The sequence below is a fragment of the Barbatula barbatula genome (genome assembly GCF_947034865.1).
Source record: "Barbatula barbatula genome assembly, chromosome: 2".
NCBI lineage: Eukaryota > Metazoa > Chordata > Actinopteri > Cypriniformes > Nemacheilidae > Barbatula > Barbatula barbatula.
Window position 1 is genome coordinate 14904810 of NC_136767.1, and position 21531 is coordinate 14926340.

General features: G+C 40.3%; 2 protein-coding genes across 2 annotated transcripts in view; both read right to left on the reverse strand.

Moving 5' to 3' along the window:
* The window catches only part of cfap299 (cilia and flagella associated protein 299), a gene marked incomplete at both ends in the record, with an annotated part of 58616 nt that extends 53016 nt beyond the window's left edge, over positions 1 to 5600 (reverse strand). The window contains 2 exon segments of the mRNA XM_079471091.1: positions 3918 to 4042; positions 5490 to 5600. Of these exon segments, the coding sequence (XP_079327217.1) occupies positions 3918 to 4042; positions 5490 to 5600 (236 nt within the window).
* Positions 5601 to 12007: 6407 nt separating this feature from the next.
* Positions 12008 to 19175, reverse strand: fgf5 (fibroblast growth factor 5; the record flags this gene model as incomplete). Its single annotated transcript, XM_079473029.1, has 3 exons — positions 12008 to 12370; positions 17457 to 17560; positions 18959 to 19175. The coding sequence occupies 3 exons, from the start codon at positions 19173 to 19175 to the stop codon at positions 12008 to 12010; spliced, it is 684 nt and encodes a 227-aa protein (XP_079329155.1).
* Between the last annotated feature and the right edge of the window lie 2356 nt (positions 19176 to 21531).

The window sequence follows — 21531 nt, forward strand, 5'->3', positions numbered from 1 at the left end:
CACATCACTTTCAGGTTTGCTGTGGTCTATAGAACACATGTGGGTACAACTAGCTCCTCAAAATAGTTCCAGCCACTAGAACATATCAGATGAAGTCCCACGCATTGAAACAAAGACCTTAGCAAGTTTATGTCGGCCCCCTAGAAGACAGATTTCAATAACCATCTGTTTTTCATCACTGGTGATGGCTATATCACAGGTTGCTCAGTGAAGTGTGACACCCAAAGTAAAGAGGAAGGCTGTTCGAAAATACACATATAAAGGTATGGTTCAGCCAAAAATGAAAATGATAATTTGTTGCCAAATTAGACAATTTAATAAATATGGCATTTGATTGTGAATCGTTTTCATGCTTAGTGTGAAAAATGCACATCCAAAGCACAGCACCATCAGCCATCAATTGTGAACAGATGTCATTCATCTAAATTATCAATGTGGACCACACAGCCTTATGGAAAGAACAACCAGAATTATTTCCATTCATTATTACCAATCATTTCACTGACTAGCTTCGGTTTTATCGTAACCTATGCAAGTATTAAGACTTTTTCTTATTTTAAACCTGAAATGTCAACTAGTAACACATTTTATGGGGTCCCTGGTTCAAATCCTGCATGATATAAACTGTTTAAACTTAAACAACCTTGGAGCTGAATGCTAGTGCATAATATCCCCAACTAAAAAAACCAAGATAAACTGGTTTAAGCTGGTCTCACAGCCTGGTTTTAGCTGGTTATGCAGGCTGGTTTTAGAAAGGTTTTGCCCACTGTTTTAGCTGGCTTTCGCAGTTTTTTTAGTAGGGTCAAATACAGGGTGCATGTGTATACACTTGTTTGCATTACTGTATATGTCATGATATCACCAGACAGTCAGCAGATAAACGATAGAGCAGTAGAGTGTTAGAATTACAACTCTGTGTGGAATCTGCTTGTTAAATCTGTCTTTGCGCACCAACGCTTCCGGGTCCAAACGCTCTACGAGATGCCACAGGCAAAAAACAAACAATGCTAATATACACTAACAGTGAGCTGTAAAACTGCTGAGAAGCATTATTCTAGCCTTAATCTCCATAACGAAATGAATAAAACATTGATGTTGATTCCATGTGCTTAGAGTACCCCGTGTTAAAGTGAGATATGAATAAACATTGCTCATAAAAGACTGTTCAAATAGTAGCCTCACTTGAAACGAATGGAGGCTTGGAGTCAGAAATATGTTGTTAGACAATGGCATGGACTCAAGTGCTGTAAACGTGTCCAAATGAATTGCTAAAGTTCTGCACCAATTTTTCAATTAGCCTCATTTATCACCTCATATGCTGTGTCTTTATGGGACAACCAGCCCGGGCCAAGTTACCTTGCCCATATTTACAAATACATGGCCGTGCCCTGAATAACATGGCTGGAGGTCTTATTTCAACCTATGTGAGCGAGGGATTAACACTCCAGTGCATATGTACAGTCTGTGTTCGCAGCAGGGTTTTACTTGGCTACGGAGTGATGGCTCCAACCATCAGTTGAGAAAGGGGTTAGTTTGTATAGACTGGCATTTTTCGAAGGAGCCAAACAATGGACAAAGAGCAAGGCTGTGGTTGTTAGGGGGCTGGGGGGAGGTAGGAAGAGTAAGCTCTGGTCTCCAAAGCCTGTCATGAGCACGTGAGGTCAGGACATCTGCTGACATTTACTGCTGGACCCGGGCCAGGCTGCAGGTTTCAGGGCTCCTGCCAGGGCCTCATATCAGGCCTGCGTAAAACCGCCAGACTCCCCGGTCTCTCAGAAACTCGCACTAGAATGCTCGGAACCTGCGTGACCTTAGGCTTTTTGATCCACACCCGGTGGTGCAGCTTTTATGAGGACACTGTGAATTGTAAACTCACACAGTGGGCATGAGCTGATTCTCAACTCGGCCAACACGCTAAACGCCTGTACGGGAAAAACAGTGTACAGTGCATTTATTGCGCAATCCGTGCGCTCAGCTCCGAGCCAAATGCAGATCACTCCCATTCGCTCTGTATGGATGTGATTTATTAGCCTGTGGAAAAAAAGTAATGCTGTCACTCATCTGCTTAATTCACATTCATCTTCAAGAAGTCAAAGATGCAGTAAGGAACAGAATGAGCAACAAAAGGAGATGGTGAGAAAGGGGTCAGGCATTCAGCAGGTCCATGGTCTATGTTTAATCGCATAAAGAGAGCCTTACGTTTACTGTTACTGTCCATTATTCAATACAGTCATAAGTCATTGTGGAAGCACTTTTCTCCACAAAGGCCATCTTTCAATCATCCGTCTCTTTCATTGAAGTTCTTCCCATTGCGTCCAGTATTGAGTTTCAGACAAGCCTTCTAAGCACAAAAATCCCTCCGTTTGTTCAATTGTGATTTGTTGGCAGTATAACACTATGCCTATCTGTCAAATGAAGCATGCTATGTACTAGCCTATAACAAGGCAACAAAAGGGCAACATCTGATTAGCATTCACAGCGCAGGCTTCCTCGTCTCTTGGTATTTTATTACCACAGGTGCAGGGGCATTCATTGATCAGATGCACGCTACAGGCAAAGCACGTCCTAATTGAAAACATCTCTATTTATACACCTGCAGGCACTAAAGGTCTTAGAGAGCTGAAGGATTGCTGAAAAGAGTTAGTGAGAAAGGAAGGAATGGAGAAAGAAAGAGTCTCAAGATAGGGGAAAGATTCAAAGCTTATTTTGCATACAAATGTGACAGCAGGTCGATTATTTGAATGTCTATTTTTTATATCTAATAACTGAATATTAAATATTAAATTAAATACAGTATACATAACTATGTCTTCAGCGGTGTTTAAAGACCTTCCATAAAAAAGAGTTATGTTTTTAATACCTCAGAACAAGCAATTTCTATCTACACACCGAAGGTCCCCTTGCATGGAATTCTCCATGTTTCTACAGTAGCCCTAAACGGACAAACCGCTCTATAGAGAATGTGAAGCTGACGTCACACCCTATGTTGCATGTTGCGTTGACGCTGCCATCTAAGAGAGGACAATAATCCACTGCTATTATTGTTTTGATGTGTACCATTACTTGTAGTGTTTGATATATGGATAAATTGAAAGTGGAAGAACTATGGGCTTTTCTTGCCCGACATACTTTCCTTTCAAACCTTTTTTGTTATATTATTTTACTTGAACTGAGACCAGAACGTCTGACCATTTTGACAAGCACTGAACACCACAGAGACACGTCTGCAGGTGGTTAGGCAGGGGAGCTGCCGCAACCAGCCCGAGAAAACACAAATATAGTTCTCCAAAAATGTTTCCTGAACCCTCACCACACCAACTATGCAATCATCTTCCAAGTTAGAGTCCAAGTTTACTGCATCCCACAAACATACATAAACAAACCGTTTACTTCTCTCACAAGCAATGAAAGATATCTAATTCTAGTTTTTATGTTAAAGGAACACATGAGACAACAGGTGCGATTATAAAGTACATTCTTGTCATCCAAAAATCATTAGGGCTTTTATCAAGTATACATGAGGTCTAAAAACATGGCTGCTGTGTCAATACATTTAAATCCTATAATCCAAGATCATCTGTTACCATTATCCTGTAATCTGACTTCCTACAATAAATGCGTGTCATTCTTTTATTCATTCCTTAACTATACAGTCCTCATTCATGAAACACAAGGAGAAAATATTTCTGTGCAAACAGGTCGTAAAACCATTCCTACAAGTGTAGCATTGAATTGAATGTGACAATTTACGCAAGAATGGTTACACAAATGATTTACACAGAAATTCATTCTGCTCGTATTTCATGAATGAGGCCCAGTACTCTTACTGGAAAATGCTAATTCATATTCTTAAGGTCACATACCGGTGCGAAATGCGAAATCTGTCCCCTTTTAATGGTCACTATATGAAATCTTACTTCTGTTGGCTCTTCGAAGAAAGCCTGGAGGCCTCGGCAGCTGCTTTCATTGTCTCAAATTCCTCCCTCTCCAAACTGCTACCCTTGTGGCCCAGCTCCACCAGCTGGCGGGCCACTTCCTGATCCTGGAAGAGCAATAACACAGATCTGCTGAGCTGCATTGGGAGAAGGGTTGAATGACTGAAAATAAAATCTCAAAAAAATGGTGGAGTTTAACAAACTGCTTTAGCATTTCCGTACAAACAGACCCATGCATTTATGACATATTATTGATAGTTTTGTGCTCAAATCCGTTTTCTATCAATCCAATTTTAGTATTTGTGTTATGATGAACAAAATAACATGACAGTTTTATGACTTTTCGGATCAAGGATTTTAGCCACATGTCACTGGAGCCCATTTAAAGTAGATATCAGCTTTCCATATGATTTAGTGGGATTCCTTATGGCCTCAAAATGAGGAGCTGCTTTCATGTGGCTATAGGGCATTACGTTTCTGTAGCGAGCTGCTGTCTAGGATGCCTGGGAGGTTTTTGTGCTTCTAATGATATGCGGCAATATATATTTGTGAAGGGTCACTCTTACACTGTGTAACTACTCAAGACCTTACAGTTTAATTCCTGTGACCAAAAATAAGCCTTCACACATACAAACCAATTCATATTGCGTGTCTGAATAGCCCCCTGGAGCACTCATTTTTAACAAAACCACACACTGGATCACTGTTATGGACAATTTCTCCATCTCAAGTTTGATTTATGTATAAACCTCATCATCCAAGCACCACAAAATCAAACAAATCCCAAGCAAGCAAGCAGTCGGATGAAAAATGTTATTTGGAAATCCAATTGAGGTTTCTGGGAAACAGAGTCAGTTTTTTGGGATCAAACATTCTTAGTGTCATACTTTTTCAATGACCTTGTCACACTTAAAACTCTTATGTTTACTATACATCATTTATTGAATTATATATATATTTGCCAGTAATCATTTGTTAATAAATAAAACAAAAAATAATTGTTTCTTTATCCATACTGTAGAAAATGCTATGTTCTGAATACAAATAAGAAAGACAAAAAAGTACTAAAGATAAACGACGAGGCACCTGCTGTGGCTGTTTACGCTCCACGACATTGTGGGAAAAACGTCTTGTTTCTTTACAGAAGTACCGTGTCGCCATCTACCGGCAAACTGCTATTCGTTTTCATATTCAATAAGAAAATAATATTGCTTTAGAGAGGAGTTATCCTTATGTTCACAGCTTCGACTAGACAAAAATAATAACAATGTTTTTTTTATTTTTTAAATAAAAAGGAGAGACAATAGGTTCCAATATAGATACAATGGCTGTATCATGTTGTCCCAGAATCGAGGTATAATCGCTTGTCAAAATCACGTTATGTATCACAATTGAATTGATATATAATGTCTATGGGTTCATTTCACTAACGTTACATCTATAAAATCAGATAAAACATCATTAATCAGTTGGTTAACGTTTCCATTTCATTTAACAGTCAGATCAAGTATCAATGTCTCCCTTGCCGATCAAAAATGAATTGTAATATTTCACCTGAAGGTAATATAGATCCAGCGGTTTAATCTGAGAATCCAAAAAGTCCTCATAAGTGCGAAAGTCATCGCCGATTTCATTCGGAAAGCTTGAACCGCTGTCGTCCACCATCTTGTTTACACTGCCATAGCAACAGAGACGATTTATGCTGCCTTCACGTGCTCTCGGAATTATCGGAAATATGAGTTTCCGAAGTAAACATCGCACATGGACGCCCTCTGATGTCGCGTTTCCCACTAGGAAGTCGGAAGACTTCAACCCGAAAATAATTTGAAACGGTGCTCTTTTATGTCAGCAGATACTTTTAATGTTATAATGCTTCTAAATCATTAGTAACATTATTAATGTTTTAATAATAAATTAAATGTTACTTAATCCAGACTTTACTTCCGGGATGAAGTGGGAATTATCGAATTTCCGAGAGCACTTGAGGGAGCATGAGTTGTAGCATGGGCAGTAACAGATATGAAGTTTCTTTTTAACTGTAAACCAATCATCTATAAAAAACGGGAAAACGTTCACCAATTTACCATAATATTGTGCTTTGCAACAAAACTGTTACAAGTTCAGTTCATATTATTTATTTCCATCAGTTGGGTTAACGTTAGGCCCTGTAATTAGCAAACAGAATTTTCAAATCTGTAGTTAGTTTCAAAGACGAACATAACCTTTGCTATTTATTTGCGACATGACACATGTCATGAATATGAAGGAGGTTTTATGCATGTTTATGACAACTGTCATTAAGTGTCATTCGCTCAATTATGACATTTTTAATGCAAATATTGTTTGTTTGAGGTATTTGTTGACAACTTTACATTAACTAATACATCATTACCTGTCATAATTGTCATTAAAAACATGACATAGCAGATGAATTATTGAACTTAAGACACTACTTAGCTGGGTTAACTGTCATGTTGGTTTTGACATTGGCTGTCATGAGGCCATTATAACTGTGTCATGAATTTTTTTCTGACGACTTTTATTTCCAGTGGTACAAATTGAATGTCAGTAAAAAATCATTAAGTGTTAATACTCTGTCAAATTGTTTTATAACACTGTCATGTATACTTTTCTTGACCTCAACTACAGTGGTACAATGAAATTTTAATGACAAATTCAATTTGTACCACTGTAGTTGAGGTCAAGAAAAATATTCATGACACAGTTATAATGGCCTCATGACATCATTTAGTTTTTTCTGGCAGGGGTGGGGCGCTCAAAGGTGTTCTCGCCCGGGGTGTATTTCAATGTAGAACCGCCACTGCCCACGCTTTAAGAAATGTTGCCCAGGTCCGTGTAACGCTTCACAGTTCCGTTTTAAGACCCTATGAATACATAATAATGTCCGTTTCTTAGAAAATCTGTTTCTCCATCTCTCTGTTACTTAATTTTAATTGGACTGAATTGTAATGTAACAAAGGAAAATTTAAACAAACGAAAACTAGCCGATTTTCAAGTTTTCTATTTTTCGTTCCCCTTCAGTCGGTCTCTCAACTTTGTGAGAGACTGACTGGGGTTTGATCTTGAGAACCTACCTTCTCCGAGATAATTAATTATAAAACGCCAATGGGCTTGGCGAATGGCACGCGCACGCCAGTCTCCGCCCCGTACATGCGGGTATAAAGGAAGGTGGCGGCGGTCATTCACTCACCCTTTGTTCTCCGGAACCTGTGTGTTTGCTGATGCTACACGCGATACTTGACTTCGAGAAAACTTTTAACCTGCTGGATTTATGACGCGGAGCAGCGGACTTCTCCTTTCGGTGGACTTCCCCTGGGCGTTTCGGAAGAAGGCTACAGACCTTAAGAGGTAAGTCCCTCTGGCTACGAGCATGTCTCGTAGCTGTATCCTTGGGTGTGACAGGCTCGTCCTGGAGTCTGACGGCCATGATACCTGTGTCACTTGCTTGGGGCTCAAGCATGCTGAGGCAGGTTTCACTGATGCGGTATGTCCCGTGTGTGCGGACATAGCAATCAGGGTGTTGCGGTCACAGTTGGCTACGTTCTTTTCGAGCGCTGCCACCACCCCGTCTGTTTCCCAGGCGTGTTCAGCTGCCGTTTCGGCGAGGTTGACCGCTTTGGCGAGCGGCGGGGGTGATTTGGGGACTCCGATAGATGTTGCTCTGTCAGCTTCACGCTCGCGGACCATCTATACCCCTTCACCCTCACCTGGTTCGTCCCCTACGAGCTGCAGACGGCCGTCTCATAGTGGTAAGACTTTGCACACGGATGATGACGCTATCTCTGTCGCTGCGGCGGACAGCTGCCTGTTGGCATCGGATGCGGAAGACTCCTCTGATATCCTGTCGTCAGCAGTCGAGCTCCAGAGGAGACTGACGCTGAGATGTCGGCCATACTTTCCCGGGCAGCCGCATGCATCGGGTTGCAGGGTGTAACACCACCCTCCCCGGAACGCTCGCGGCTAGATGTGCGGTTTCGGGGGTGTTGTCAAAAGTCACGCCCCGCTCCGTTACCATTCTTGACGAGGTGCATGACGAGCTCGCCAAGACCTGGTGGCAAGCCGGCGAATTACGGTAACGCCTTAGTGCCTTCGCACTCTGTTCAGACTTGACCTTTCTCCGAGCGGGGGTTCCTGGCTCTCGGATCTGGTAGATCTGACGATGGCCCCCCCTGGCCCATTCCCCTGACGAAGGACCTTCTGTTGCAGGGGAAGGGCATGTTGTGGCACCCCAACGCAGGCCTCTGGAACCTCCATGCCTGGCCCCTGGACGGGACGAGGGCTTGCCGTTACCGTTTCGGGAGACTGTCTTACAGGCTAGAGCCCCGCCTCTAGGCGGCTCTACGCTTATAGTGGTGCCATTTTGTCCTGGTGTTCTCCCCGGGAGTTGCCTGATCGGATCAGTGCTGACCCGCAGGTAAGTATCTCCGTCAGCACGACCTGGTCACCAGGTTCCTCAGGAGCGCGAGAAGGGTGTATCCACCTTGACCGTGCTCCGTACCCTCTTGGGACCCTAATGTGGTCCTACAGGGGCTTGGTACGGCCCTGGTGAGCCCCTAAGAGTGCCAATCTTCCTCAGTTGTTGATGAAAGATGCACTCTTGGTGGTGCTCACCTTTATCAAGAGGGTGGGGACCTACAGGCATTCTCTGTGTCCCAAAGGTGCCTGGAACTCGGGCTCGGTAATTCTCACGTGGTCCTGAGATCCTGTCCCGGCGACGTGCCCAAGCTTCCCACTACTCCCTTCCGGGACCAGGTGGTGAACCTGCAGGCGCTCCCCTCCGGAGAGGAAGACCCAACCTTTTATGTGTTGTGTCCAGTACGCGCGCTGCGCCTCGGTCTGGACCGCACACGGAGCCTCAGAAGCTCTGAGCGGCTCTTTGTCTGTTCAGGGAGACAGCACCCGGGGGGGGCTGTCTCCAAACAGAGGTGGCGCACTGGGTACCAATCCCAGGATCGCCGTGCCCGCTCGCAGTGAGAGCCCACTCCACTGGTGGGCACTGGCACAGGTCGCCTCTCTGGCAGACATTTGTAGAACTGCGGGTTGGGCTACACCCAGTACCTTCACAAGGTTTTACAATCTCCACGTGGAACCAGTTGCAGCACATGTCCGCCGCCAACGTTTAGGTTGGGCTCTTGGTTTGGGCGTACGCCTGCGAAAGCCCCTTCTCCCCTCCTCAGGTGAGACTAGTGCGCTATTTTAGCCTCCCTACTTTCCCCTCTCGCTGCGAAGTATAGGCATTCCATCCAACACTAAGCATTTGCACTTGGTAACAGACTGAGCGGAGTGCCCCATACGTAGTGACTCCCCTCTGGGTCGTCCCGTGTGTTGAATTCCTCACTCATGATTTCCCGATTGGTGAATCTGTGGCCTCCCCGCCGGTGGTAATCCCACCTGGATTTGTCCCCCTACTCGGGCTGACACCTTTTTGCGCATGTTGTTGTCCCCGCCAGTGAGACCATGTTAGTGTCTCCACATGTAACCTCCCCTCTGGGTAGGATGTGGCCTCCGTAACACACTCTTCTAAGAGGAGAGCAGTGTTTCCCCAGTGTTCGGCTCCGGACAGCTCCTCGCTACTAGCTACTACTCCTCACAACGTCGAGAGACCGACTGAAGGGGAACGTCTCGGTTACGTCTGTAACCTCCGTTCCCTGATGGAGGGAACGAGACGTTGTGACTTCATGCCACAACGCTGCCCCGAACCACTGCAGTGACCGGGAGTGCCCTCTCAGGTTCCTCAGTACAAAGGGTGAGTGAATGACCGCTGCCATTTTCCTTTATACGGGGTTATGTACGGGTATAGCCCATTGGCGTTTTATAATTAATTATCTCGGAGAAGGTAGGTTCTCATGATCAAACCCCAGTCAGTCTCTCACAACGTCTCGTTCCCTCCATCAGGGAACGGAGGTTACAAACGTAACCGAGACGTTTTCTGTTTGCGCTGTGGGTCGTACCATTAGCACAGGGGTATGACGCACACTCTTTCAGTGACTTATACTGTAATTTTAATAATAAGCGCACGTATGAAAGGTCCGCGGCCACCGGTCTGTACCGTGTCTATATTTTTGCATTTACATTGTATGGTCTGAATTTTTAATCTGCTAAATGACTAAATGTAAATGTAAATGTAATTGTGAAGCGTTACATGGACCTTTTTAAAAGAATGTAAAACATGTATCCCGTTACTCATACAAACTACAAAAAGTAGGGTATACCTCATTTGCTATTTTGAGAAGTGTTGATGTTTTGCAGATAGGCTAAAGTCTGGTTAAATGTCATACATTTACTCAATCCTAATGCTACAGAACGTTTGAAAGTGATTATAAAGATCTAAGATATCCTTAATGTTTATAAACACAGAGAAGCCTTAAAGATCACATGCAGTTTCTGCCTTTTTTTGTTCTGTTAAACACAAAGAAATATATTTGGAAAAATGTTAGCAACTATTTTTGGGGTATCATTGACTTCCATAGTAGGAAAATTAATATAGCTGCCAAAGGTGCCCTAGAACTGTTTGCTTTCCTGAATTATTTTTTGTGTCACAGAAAAAAAAGGTTGAAATAAATAATTTTTGGGTGAACTGTCCCTCTAAATGCTTTAGTAAGTCAAGCTACTGTAAAAACTTGTGTCGTTTTGGAGAACTTTTTCCATATTTGACCACTAGATGGCAGGCCTTTAAAAAGTTTTTCTGAGTTTTTGTATCTATGTGAAAACAGTTGAATTTTGCTGTACGTTTTGTTTATGTGCATATATCTCCGCAATCCTGTTAATATAGCTGAAGGATTCATAGCACTATACAGGAATGGTTTGCAGACACTATCATTTGGATTCCTTATAGACCCCTGTATTTTTTACCAGTTTGATTAGACACTGTTGTAAAACATTCTCTGCTAGAAGAATGTCTTGTACTACACTTTGAATCAACTTAACAGGCTAAAGGCACAACATTTTAAAAAAGTTTTGTTAGTTTTAATCTTGGTTTCAGAAAATTCCTACACAACATGCAACTGAGGAACATGCACATCCATTTTAGCAGTAACAAAAACTCATGAAATAAACAGTGACCTCAGAACAAATATATTGTTTAACAGGATTTTAAACAAAACAGGAAGTCTCTATGCTAACCTCAAACTTTATATTACTCATAGTGAAGTGCTTTTAAAAACGCCTTAGAAATTCCCCAAATAACCCATGATTCAAAGGTTCATTCTCTCCCAGATTGTATGACTTCGGCCTGGACAGATCTATTGTGAAATGTTTCAATAAATAATGAAATCTGGCTGCTAATAAGGCTTGCTTTCATCTGTCAACACATATGAAGGATTTCAGTTTCAGAGGATATTGCCTGATGCAGTTATTAGAATATTTTGTCAAGGGTCATACTACAACTGTCTGCCATTTGATACACCTATGACTGCAACTCTGTAAAAACAGAGCAGCCTTGCGAGAGATGTTTATACTTTTGAGACATCCCTCTTCCGCGGAATGTGCTGGGGTCACGACAGCATTTTTATTATGTGAGAGTCTGCAGCTAGACTGATAGTTTTGATAGATTGTTTTCAAAGCCAAATAATTAGAAACATTAAAAACATTCATAATGATATTTGTATTGCTGTTGACATGATGTTTTACAAATTACCATCACAAACATTATAATTGTATACGCTGGAAAATTGTTTGTGCAAAACAAGCTTGTACTACAGACATACATATATTGTATAAATACAGTGAGGTATAATATAAAAACATATTTTGTAAAATTATTGAGGAAAGTAAAACATTTTGTGAAGCAACTATACGATTTTTGGGATGCATGGGAAGATCTTTGTAAAATGTTCAACGGACTTCAATAAGCAGTTCATTCATTTATCACATCTGAAAATATCTCATTATTGGGTCATTCAACCCTTTTCTGTGATGTACGTGATACCCGGAATGCTCAAGTTAAGCAAACATTTCATTCTGTAGAGAAAACTTTGGCTTCCTGTTAACTCAGGCCTGCAACCCTTTCCTTGCATGTTTCAAGATTAGTCCAAGTTTAAGGCAGCACGGGTCTATCCAAATCTAAATTTTGGCCAATACTTGACCACCGGCCGATTCCTCTTCCTAGTGTTGATGGTGGTTTTTGGTATCGAGGGCTTTGATGGATGTGGAGGTGATTGTTTTTCCTTTTCTTTGTCTGTTATTGTGAAACTTTGCTCAGATTTATCATGCAAGTTCATCCTAGGCAAAAAATGTGTAGACACGTGTTGTGACTTCACTCTGGGACTGGACCCCATTTTGGCTTTGCCTCTCTTGTTTAGCGCCACAAACCATTCTCTACCAGTGCGGTGGTTCTTGTGGATCACTGAGGCATATGTGTTGTAGCTGTTCTCTTGAAATCGCTCCCTAAACTTGCAGTCATCTGTGAAACTCTCCTAAGGAAAGAGAAAAGAGGAATGAAATGATAGAAAAGTTGTTTATTGTTAATAGATACACACTGTGAACACAGTGTGCATAACAATCTTCTGAATTTTGTTTGCAAATTTGCATTATATTTGCATATCACGAAGAACATCAGAGGACAAGTTCAGTTTTGCAGTCACTCCTGTACCTCTATTGTACAAAATGGGACAGTGTACGCTTCAATGATGTAGACAGTCATGTGGTTGAATGCGTTCGAACAGCCACAAGAGACAGCCTACTCTCCACATAAGGACATAATGCGTAATTCTTAAGTCATAAACGGGCGTAAGCCAGACCGGATTTAAACTTTGCCAGCAGAACACCTCAATATTCTAGATTTATAACGCACACTCACAGTGTTCAGCACGGCCTCATGGCTGTCTGTCAGAGCACAAATAAAATCCATTCGCTACATTATAAAATATATTAGATTTACATTACTAAATACATTATATAAGCCTTGTATTTAGACGCCCATAAACATTTGCGAAGAAATCAGGAAAGAAGTGGTCAAAGTGGACACAAGAGATGGATTGAAACACCAGGTGTAGAAAAAGGAGTGTGTCTCTTTTGTCCAATTGTGATACGATCGACCAAAACGCATCTAAATACTCGGTATAAACAGGGTTTCCTACATCTATGACCATTAAGTGAGAATGCTGGATTGTACCCTCACAGCCAAATCCTCTCTAAGGGTAAATAAGTTGGTATATAGTGCAGTGACGCTTTTTGCCCCTTTTTGAGTCTTAGCTTGTGGTAATTTCATGACTCCTGTTTCCCCCTCTCTCCCTCTCTCCCTCTCTCCCTCTCTCTCTCCAATAACTTCACTAATCTTCAACCCTAACCTTTTCACTTTTTATCAAATCATTTAAAAAAACGTTCCGCTTTTGTGTTGTTCTTTTCTCTTATGGCTCTTTAAGGGATAGTTAAAAAAGTGTTGTTATCATTTATTCCTTTCATTTAACTTGATTCTTTGAAACACAAAAGAAGATATGAGAATTGTTTTTGTTGTTTTGTGTGTAAGTCAATGTGGACCAATTGTTTGTTTACCAAAATTGTTCAAAATATTTTATTTTGTGTTCTCCAGAAGAAAGAAAGTCATACAAATTGGAAATGACAGTTTAAGTAAATGATGAAAAATTTCACTTTTGGGTGAACTATACTTTTAAGGCAAATTGTTGAATGCTCCCTCGTGTTGCTTAGAAGCATCTGCTAAATGAATGCACGTAAATATAAATCCTCATAGTGCAAATGAGAGAGAGTTACAGGCTTTAAACCAAAGGTCTAACAACTCCCATCCGTCTCCGCGATAACATACTGCAAAGTTTTAAGACATTTTTCAAGTGATGCTTTGAATTTAGCATAGCAAATGCACAGGGCCACAACACATCAATAAAGCTTTCACTATCAGGCCCAAAATAAGTAATTACATTGCATGCACTTTGCACAAGTAGGATGCCACATTAGCAGCTGCTGGAGAGGGAGATTGAGTCTGATTGAGTTAGCCCCTCATAAAGAGAGCTAATGAAAAGCAGCACGCAGATAACAGACACCGAGCCACAGAAAGAAACATCGAAGGGGTTATAGAATAATTGCAAGTCTTACTTTTATCTCCCAGCTCAAAGTCATCAAAACCGACTTTCCAATCAAAGACTGCGGTGACTGACAGAAGCAGAGCTTGCTTTGTGGGGGCTGAAAACTCATTAGGCATGAAATAACTTTATCCGTACAGAGTAAAGGGAAGTAGTACAGATGCTTTTGTCTAGGCAATCTTTGGTTATATACCATGCAAACTGGAAGGGGACAGTTCACCCAAAACAATTAGAAAATTCGGCCATCATTTACTTCAGACCTGTTTGCCTTTCTTTCTTCTGCAGAACACAAAAGAAGGAAATTTAAGAAATTAAATTAACACAAACTCCATGAACTCTACCTCACTTTCTAAAAATACATTTGGTGGGAAAATATATCATGAATTTAATGAGGGCCATTCCTAACTGCATAATTCCCAAACACTGAAATAATAAAACTGTTCTGGTTTGCTGAAGAGTGCACCAAAGCAGAAAATGGTGGCATTACAGTATTTTCCAAACATGCCACTCACAACTTGACCCATCATAACTTCACAGGAACACTCTGTCCTAAATGTTGTAATGTGCCCCCAAAAGATCAGAATGTTTGTTTAAGTAGAGTATGTGGTTCTTGTCATCTGGAAGTATCCCTGGTGCCCTCAGTTTTAAAGACAGTCAGCTGTTGAGGATAAGGATATTATTATTTTTTGGTTCTTTTAATCTGTGACACGAGTAGATGAAAGAAGGTACCGCATGTGTCTGCACGTTCCGGGTCTGAGAGCAGTAGACATGTTTTTTGTCATGAACTTGCACAGCTGTCTGACTTCTGTCTGTTCTCTGACAGCTTTCTTTCTGAGTATTATACTGAGTATTATTTCCCGGTAACATTTTACAACAAGGTTGTATTTGTTAACATTAGTAAATGCATAAACTTGAACTAGCAATGAGCAATATCGTTTTTACTCATGTTAGTTCATGGTGCTTTAAATAATGTTAATAGTTACAACGTTGTATCTAAAAAATGTATTAGTAAATGTTGAAATTGACCTGAACTAAGATTAATAATTGCTGTAGAAGTATACTTCATTGTAAGTTCATGACATGTAAGCTAATGCATTAATTAACGTAAACAAATACAACTTGATTGTAAATTGTTATCTGTTTCTAGTCTCCCCAGAACTGTATATCAGCATCGTGATCTTTATACTTTAACAACAGACAATGTGATCATTTCAGTGATTATACATTTGATCCGTGATATTTTCATTTGATCCCACTTATAAGCAGTTGTTTCCTTTACCTAAGGAAGTGAATTACCATGTATCAAATGCATTTTTATTTCATGATAATTGCACCACTTTTACCCCATCACCTCTTAGCTCATTGAATGCAGTCACCCTTTAAGCTTTAAAAACATTATGTTTGTAATGGCACGCTGGGGAGGTCGCACAGCATATTGTGCATCTGCTTTCCTTGCCATTAACACAGCAATAAATTAAATGCAATGAAAACATCAAAATATTAAATATGACAGACAGTGCAACAAAATCAGACACTGAGTCACTCGATACTCCTTTGGTTAGGCCGACTTGTCTACGAGTGCAGTGCTTGGGGTTTAAAACCCAAGCTGACAGACCTATTAAATAAGCCTGTGCAACTGTAGCTGGTCTGAGGATATGAAACCCAATTCAGCTCTGATGGAGCCGCTGCAGCTGCTTTAATTACAGATGATGTCTGCGGCAGTTTGGAGGCTAATCCTCAGATTTATCAGACTGCACTTTTTCTGTGCTGTATATCCCTTATATGATCTTGAGACAAATTTTCGAAAATACTTCTGTCAGAGTAATGACATGTGAATGTGTTTTGGGCAGAGGCTTGCTTACAGGAGGGATTTAGTGAGTCAGTATAATTAGTAGAGGAAATACAGTAGATAGATAGACGGATCATTTATTTTGTTCTTCAGGAGGAAAACCATTTTCACAGGAGGGTGCGTATGCAACATTACATATACAACATGTACACTACATATCACAATACAAGTCCATCAAGAACACAGATCACCAAAAAACACAAAGGTGGGAGTATACCACAATAGCTAATTCCTATGTGTTTAAAGAACGTATTGCTGTTGGAACAAAACTCTTACTTTAGTTAAATATACTCTTGCACGTTCTCTGAAAATTGGTTACTTGCTTTGCGTTTACTGATTATATGGTTGTATGGTGCCTAATTGAACTGGGGTTAGTTTAACATTGAAACCATTACGCACTTTACAGTTAAAGGAGGAATGTGGAGATTTCAGCGGCATCTAGAGGTGAGGTTTTGCACTTGCAACCAACTGCTGATTCCACTGCTCACCGCTCCACTCCCTTTCGAAACTCTACGGGGGCTACACTAAGATGTTATTGTGTTTTCGCTTCTTTGCCGAAAGAGATAGCGTATTTACGAAGCGCGCTCTTGAGCAGTTTATCCGAATCCATGTATTGGAATTACGGTGTATGCAGATAGAATTAGCTCATTCTAAGCAGGTAATTAAAAACACATGCCGCCACATTAAGGAAAGTCACTATACACCTCTCAATACATAGTACTGTATATTATATTGCATTTATGTCAATAAATCCATCAAAAAAACCTTTAAATGGGTTTTGGGTTAAAAAGCTGAAAATGTCCAATTCTATATTATGTATAAAAATATATATCAGCAAGCCTTTTCATCATAAGATTTGTTTACACTTGTTCTCCATGAGCAAGGGTTGCATTACATTATTCTTAATTTTCCTGCTGGCTCAGTGGTTAGAACATTGCATTAGCAGCGCAAAAGGTTGTAGGTAAGCCAAGGGAAGACACGCACTTAAATATTTAGCCTGAACGCACTCTATGTCGCTTTGGATAAAAGAGTCTGCCAACTGTATGAATGTAATGTAAATGTAATTTAGAATTTTTGTAAATAAGCCATTGTGATTTCAGAAAAATTTATGTTATCTGATTATTCACTGTGTTTTGAATGAGACAGTAACAATATTATGCAAATACATTTTAAGTCTAATCATTGCTTATAAAACTTATATGACAGTATAAACAATGCCCACAACTAAAAAATGACTACAGTTTGACTACAGATGTGTATTTGTGGTTGATGCTGCAAGTTCATTGCTATTGGCATGCTAGCTGCCCATTTTTTATTCCCTTCGCCTTCTTGCAAGTTTATCAACAACCCCAGACTCTTTAATCTGCTCTTCCCATTAACACGTGCAAATAAGCTCTGCCTTCTATCGTGCAGTCCAGACTCCCGCAAAGCCAGATTGCTCTGTATAACAGCAGTGCGGCTCTCTGCTGCTGTGTGCTTCGCTTCTTTGTAGAGGCTCAAAAACGTCACAGTTCGCCAAGACGTCTAATGAATGTGTGAATGTGGTGTATAACACATTGGGGTTGCATTGTGGGTGTGGTTATTGGTTTTTGTAGTGGAATAGTGGATCAGACTTACGGTCGCGTGAAGCCTCCCCCTCTTGTTCATGGCTAAAAAATGGTTGCTGAAAACTCCTCTGATTCCAATGATGCCTTGAGACAAGGCAAACAGCTCCAACACACCTACAGAAACGGAAAGATCGAACACTCCACAATGAGTCACGAGTGAAGACCTTTGGGGCGGGAAATTCCGAGGTCAAACTGTTCATCGTTTAACAATTTTTCTTTCAGAAAATTGTACATAACAAACATTCAAAATAAGCACATATACATTAAAAACCCATTAAAACTGCTGTACAGAGTGAAATACCTTAAAGGGATTGTTCACCCAGAAATAAAAAATCTGTTTATTTTCACCCTCGTGGCATTCAAAACATGTGGAACACAAAAGAAGATATTTTGAGAAAAGTCTCATTCAGTGGAGTCAACGGAGACCAATGTTGTTCGATTACCGGCATTCTTCAAAATATCATATTTTATGTTCTCCAGACGAAAGAAAGTCATACAGGTTTGGAATGACACAATGGTAAATAATTTTACATTTTGGGTATTTTATATATTAAACTATCCCTTTAATATATACTCTTACATGAAATAAGTACATTGTGAGTGTTGGTTCACAGGAGTTAAGTTTGCTCTATTGCCACGTAAGTGTGATACTTTATAAACACTGACTGGCATTTGGATTTAACACTTATCTTTTTATATTTATTTCATGGTCATTGTTGCTCTGCCTTTGTACAGTCTGTTTACATAGTAAATATGATAGATTAGGGTCTCATTTAGGGTGAATTCAAGTTGATTGGGACACTTTTTGACATTGATATGAGTGTATCATGAATTCACCCTAATTATGTGGATTCCCGTTAAATTCTGTCTGACATATAGACTTAACACCCACTTCCGCATCTCATGCAGGCAGTCTTTGATCCAATTTTCAGCAACATCATCAGTTTTACACCATATGCTCTAAATAGAGCTAGTACTATGGTATGTACAGTGAGCGATTCAACCATTAACAGAAATCTAGTGCATGGCATGTAAATGATGCCACTCACTCCAGCTTCCAACACACTAGCATTCTGATCTTAGCTGCTGCACCTGTTCCCCATACCTGTAAATAAACAAACAGCTACAAAACTGAGACCTTAACCAGAGGCAGCCTTGTAAATAACCAGCCATTCATGTATATGAGGAAAAAATGACTTTGCCAGACTGAGGCATATCAAAAAAAATTAAAACAGCTTATCAGTATGCCATGACTCTCTCTCTCTCTCTCTCTCTCTCTCTCTCTCACTCATGCATTCTAGCAAAAGCACAAGCAAAAGTTAAGAATTTAAGGCAACTTTGCAAATACTGCAATTTCTATTAAAATTTGCACAAAGTTAATCATGCCATATTATTGAATGCTGCTCAGAATAAAAAAGAAATAAATCACGCATTAATCTTTCCTTCACCCATAGGCTACATATTCCAATGTTTGCGATGTAATTTCATAAAGGTTCGTAAATGACAACTCACTTAACCGATTAGGTTCGTGACTCCCGTTGACGTTTCCATCGGGGTGAATCTGAAGGTGGAAGCCTATGCCAACTCTACAGTACAGTCTCCCAGTCCTGCGCCCCGACGCGCACTCTTCCTCTACAAGTTGGTGCTCCTTGGAAACGCGTTCAGATCCCGTAAGCGCTGCAGAGCGAAGCAACAGAAAGAAGAGAAGGAGCATCAGATGAACGCTCATTCTTTCCTAAAAGCGTCTCCGTGAGCGCGCTAGGCCACTTTCAGCATTTTGCGCTCTGAGAGGTAACTCGCGTTTACACCATCGGTGGGCATTACCCTCGGCTGCAGGAGCTGGAGCAGATCTGCTGGCAAAGAGATATTTATAACACAAATGATCTCACTGGCTGATGCGTGCCTGAGTTGTGAAGTACGCGCGCTCTCTCATCCTGAATTTATATTCAACGCGACCTGTGATCTATATAGATATGCATTTCCACGTCGCGCACCTTTGACCACAAGTGTGCTTTAATGCACTGTTATGTCTATACAAGACACGCAGGGTAGTTGTGCGTTTGAGGCACATGGGGGGCATGGGGTGGGCAAGCTGAAGGATTTATGACAGAAAAGATTGCGAGGAGTCTCGCGTTTGCAGATCCTCAGGTAACGGTTTACTTTTGTTTATCGACGCGTTTTTTGGCACAATGTCAAGCCATGTTTTAGGTGGTTTAAGTGGTGCACACATGTTAATGACAACATCGAATAAACAATACAGTAGCCTACTGTGGGGTGCAACTCAAGTGAAGAGGAGCTACCTGCTGAGACCTGAATAAGCGAACAGCATTAATGCATATTTGCTTTTTCGCTGTTTCCTAGTGTCTATAACACATGCTTCATCTGCACAGAATACTTTAGTAGTAATATATGTAATTGAATGCCCTCATTTATTCAATTAACTTTATTCATATGTTTTAGGACCACAAACAATATGAACATGTTTCATGTAAACAAGTGATAAACCATTGCATAACTTGGCCATCAACCAAACTTCACTGCTTGGTATATACATTTTGACATTGTCACACGTTTATACTTCACGGATAATGCCATAGAGCTACTTTGTTATGTTTCCAAAGCGTCACAATGTCGAGTTTAAATACAAAACAGGTGTTTAGATATTGCTTTTGCTGTTAAAGGAAATATTTAGCAAAATATTCACTTGATTATATTTTGAACTGAAAATGCCCTGACATTTACTGCAGTATGTAACTCATTCTTAAAACGATTTATTAAATACTTACGAGTTATTGCATTTTTTTAAATCCTCTTTAAGAAATGTCACTCTACAAAATGACTTCACTTCACTTTTCTTAGGCATTCCACCAAACAACAACCTCAACAGCAGAACAATCTTGCAAACAGTAAATTATATATTTTAATTCCATTTTTATCATTTATCTGTTCTCTGGGGTCAAACACGCATGGAGCCGGTTGAATAAATTGCTTAGAATAGTCTTACAAGTTAGTCGTCTAATTTTATCTTTAAGTGGATATGTTGAATTGAGATGAAAGTAAAAATCAGAAAAGACTGATTAGTTCTAACTAACTGCTAGTAAGACTAGTTGTAAAGGCACCTTAACTTTTTGTCTATGTTTATGCAACTGGCCCCTGATGTTGGTGTTGCTGAATCACGAACAACCAATAGAGAACACTGACATAATTGTTTGATTTTTAACAGACTCAGGTTTTTGCTCACAGCATCAGGTTACTTTTAGGTGATGAAAGCCTCCAGTCATTTTAATTTTAAAGGAATGTGTCCTGAAAACATTACAGTCTTAATCATCAGATTAATGACTGAGACACGGAGGTCTTCCCTTCATTGTTTCACTTGCTGCACAACATGGATTGATCACTTTAATGTAAACAGTACAGATCTGTATACCTCCCAAATTGTAAAGGCAATTAGTTTGTGTTGGAAGCTCCTAACTGTGAGGTAATACCCCAGATGTGTATAAACACTGATGATCCTGACTAATTCCTCAATGATCCTTGCTTTTAACAACTTTGTGGTTTAATGCTGCTTTTTCTTTACTGGGGCCCAATCATTTGTTATTGTTTTGGGACAGGCAAACGTTATCTGTAAATGAAACTTTTAGGAAAAAGGGGAGGAGATGAGTTTTTAGGTGCTGCCACAAATGACAGGGTCTGGACAATGTTAAGACTGTCTGACCCATTCATAGATTGCTAATACATTTTTTATGGTCTGGTGTTTGTTAAAGGGACAGTTCACACAAAAAGGACAATTCTGTTATCATTTACAATTAATCTACATCTCTTGCGTAAAAAAAACCATATGGGAATATACTGCGAAATATGATGTGATATATTACATAATACATTTCCATATATTGGAAATGCCACAATTATTGGCACACTTGGTAAATATGAGCAAAGGCTGTAAATTTAAATCTGCATTGTTACTCATTTTTATCTTTTATTCAACAAATCTACAATATTACAACATTTTATTAATGTAAAACTATTTGAAATGGGGGGAATATCACATTATACATTTTATTTTCTCTAATACACCCTTGTAT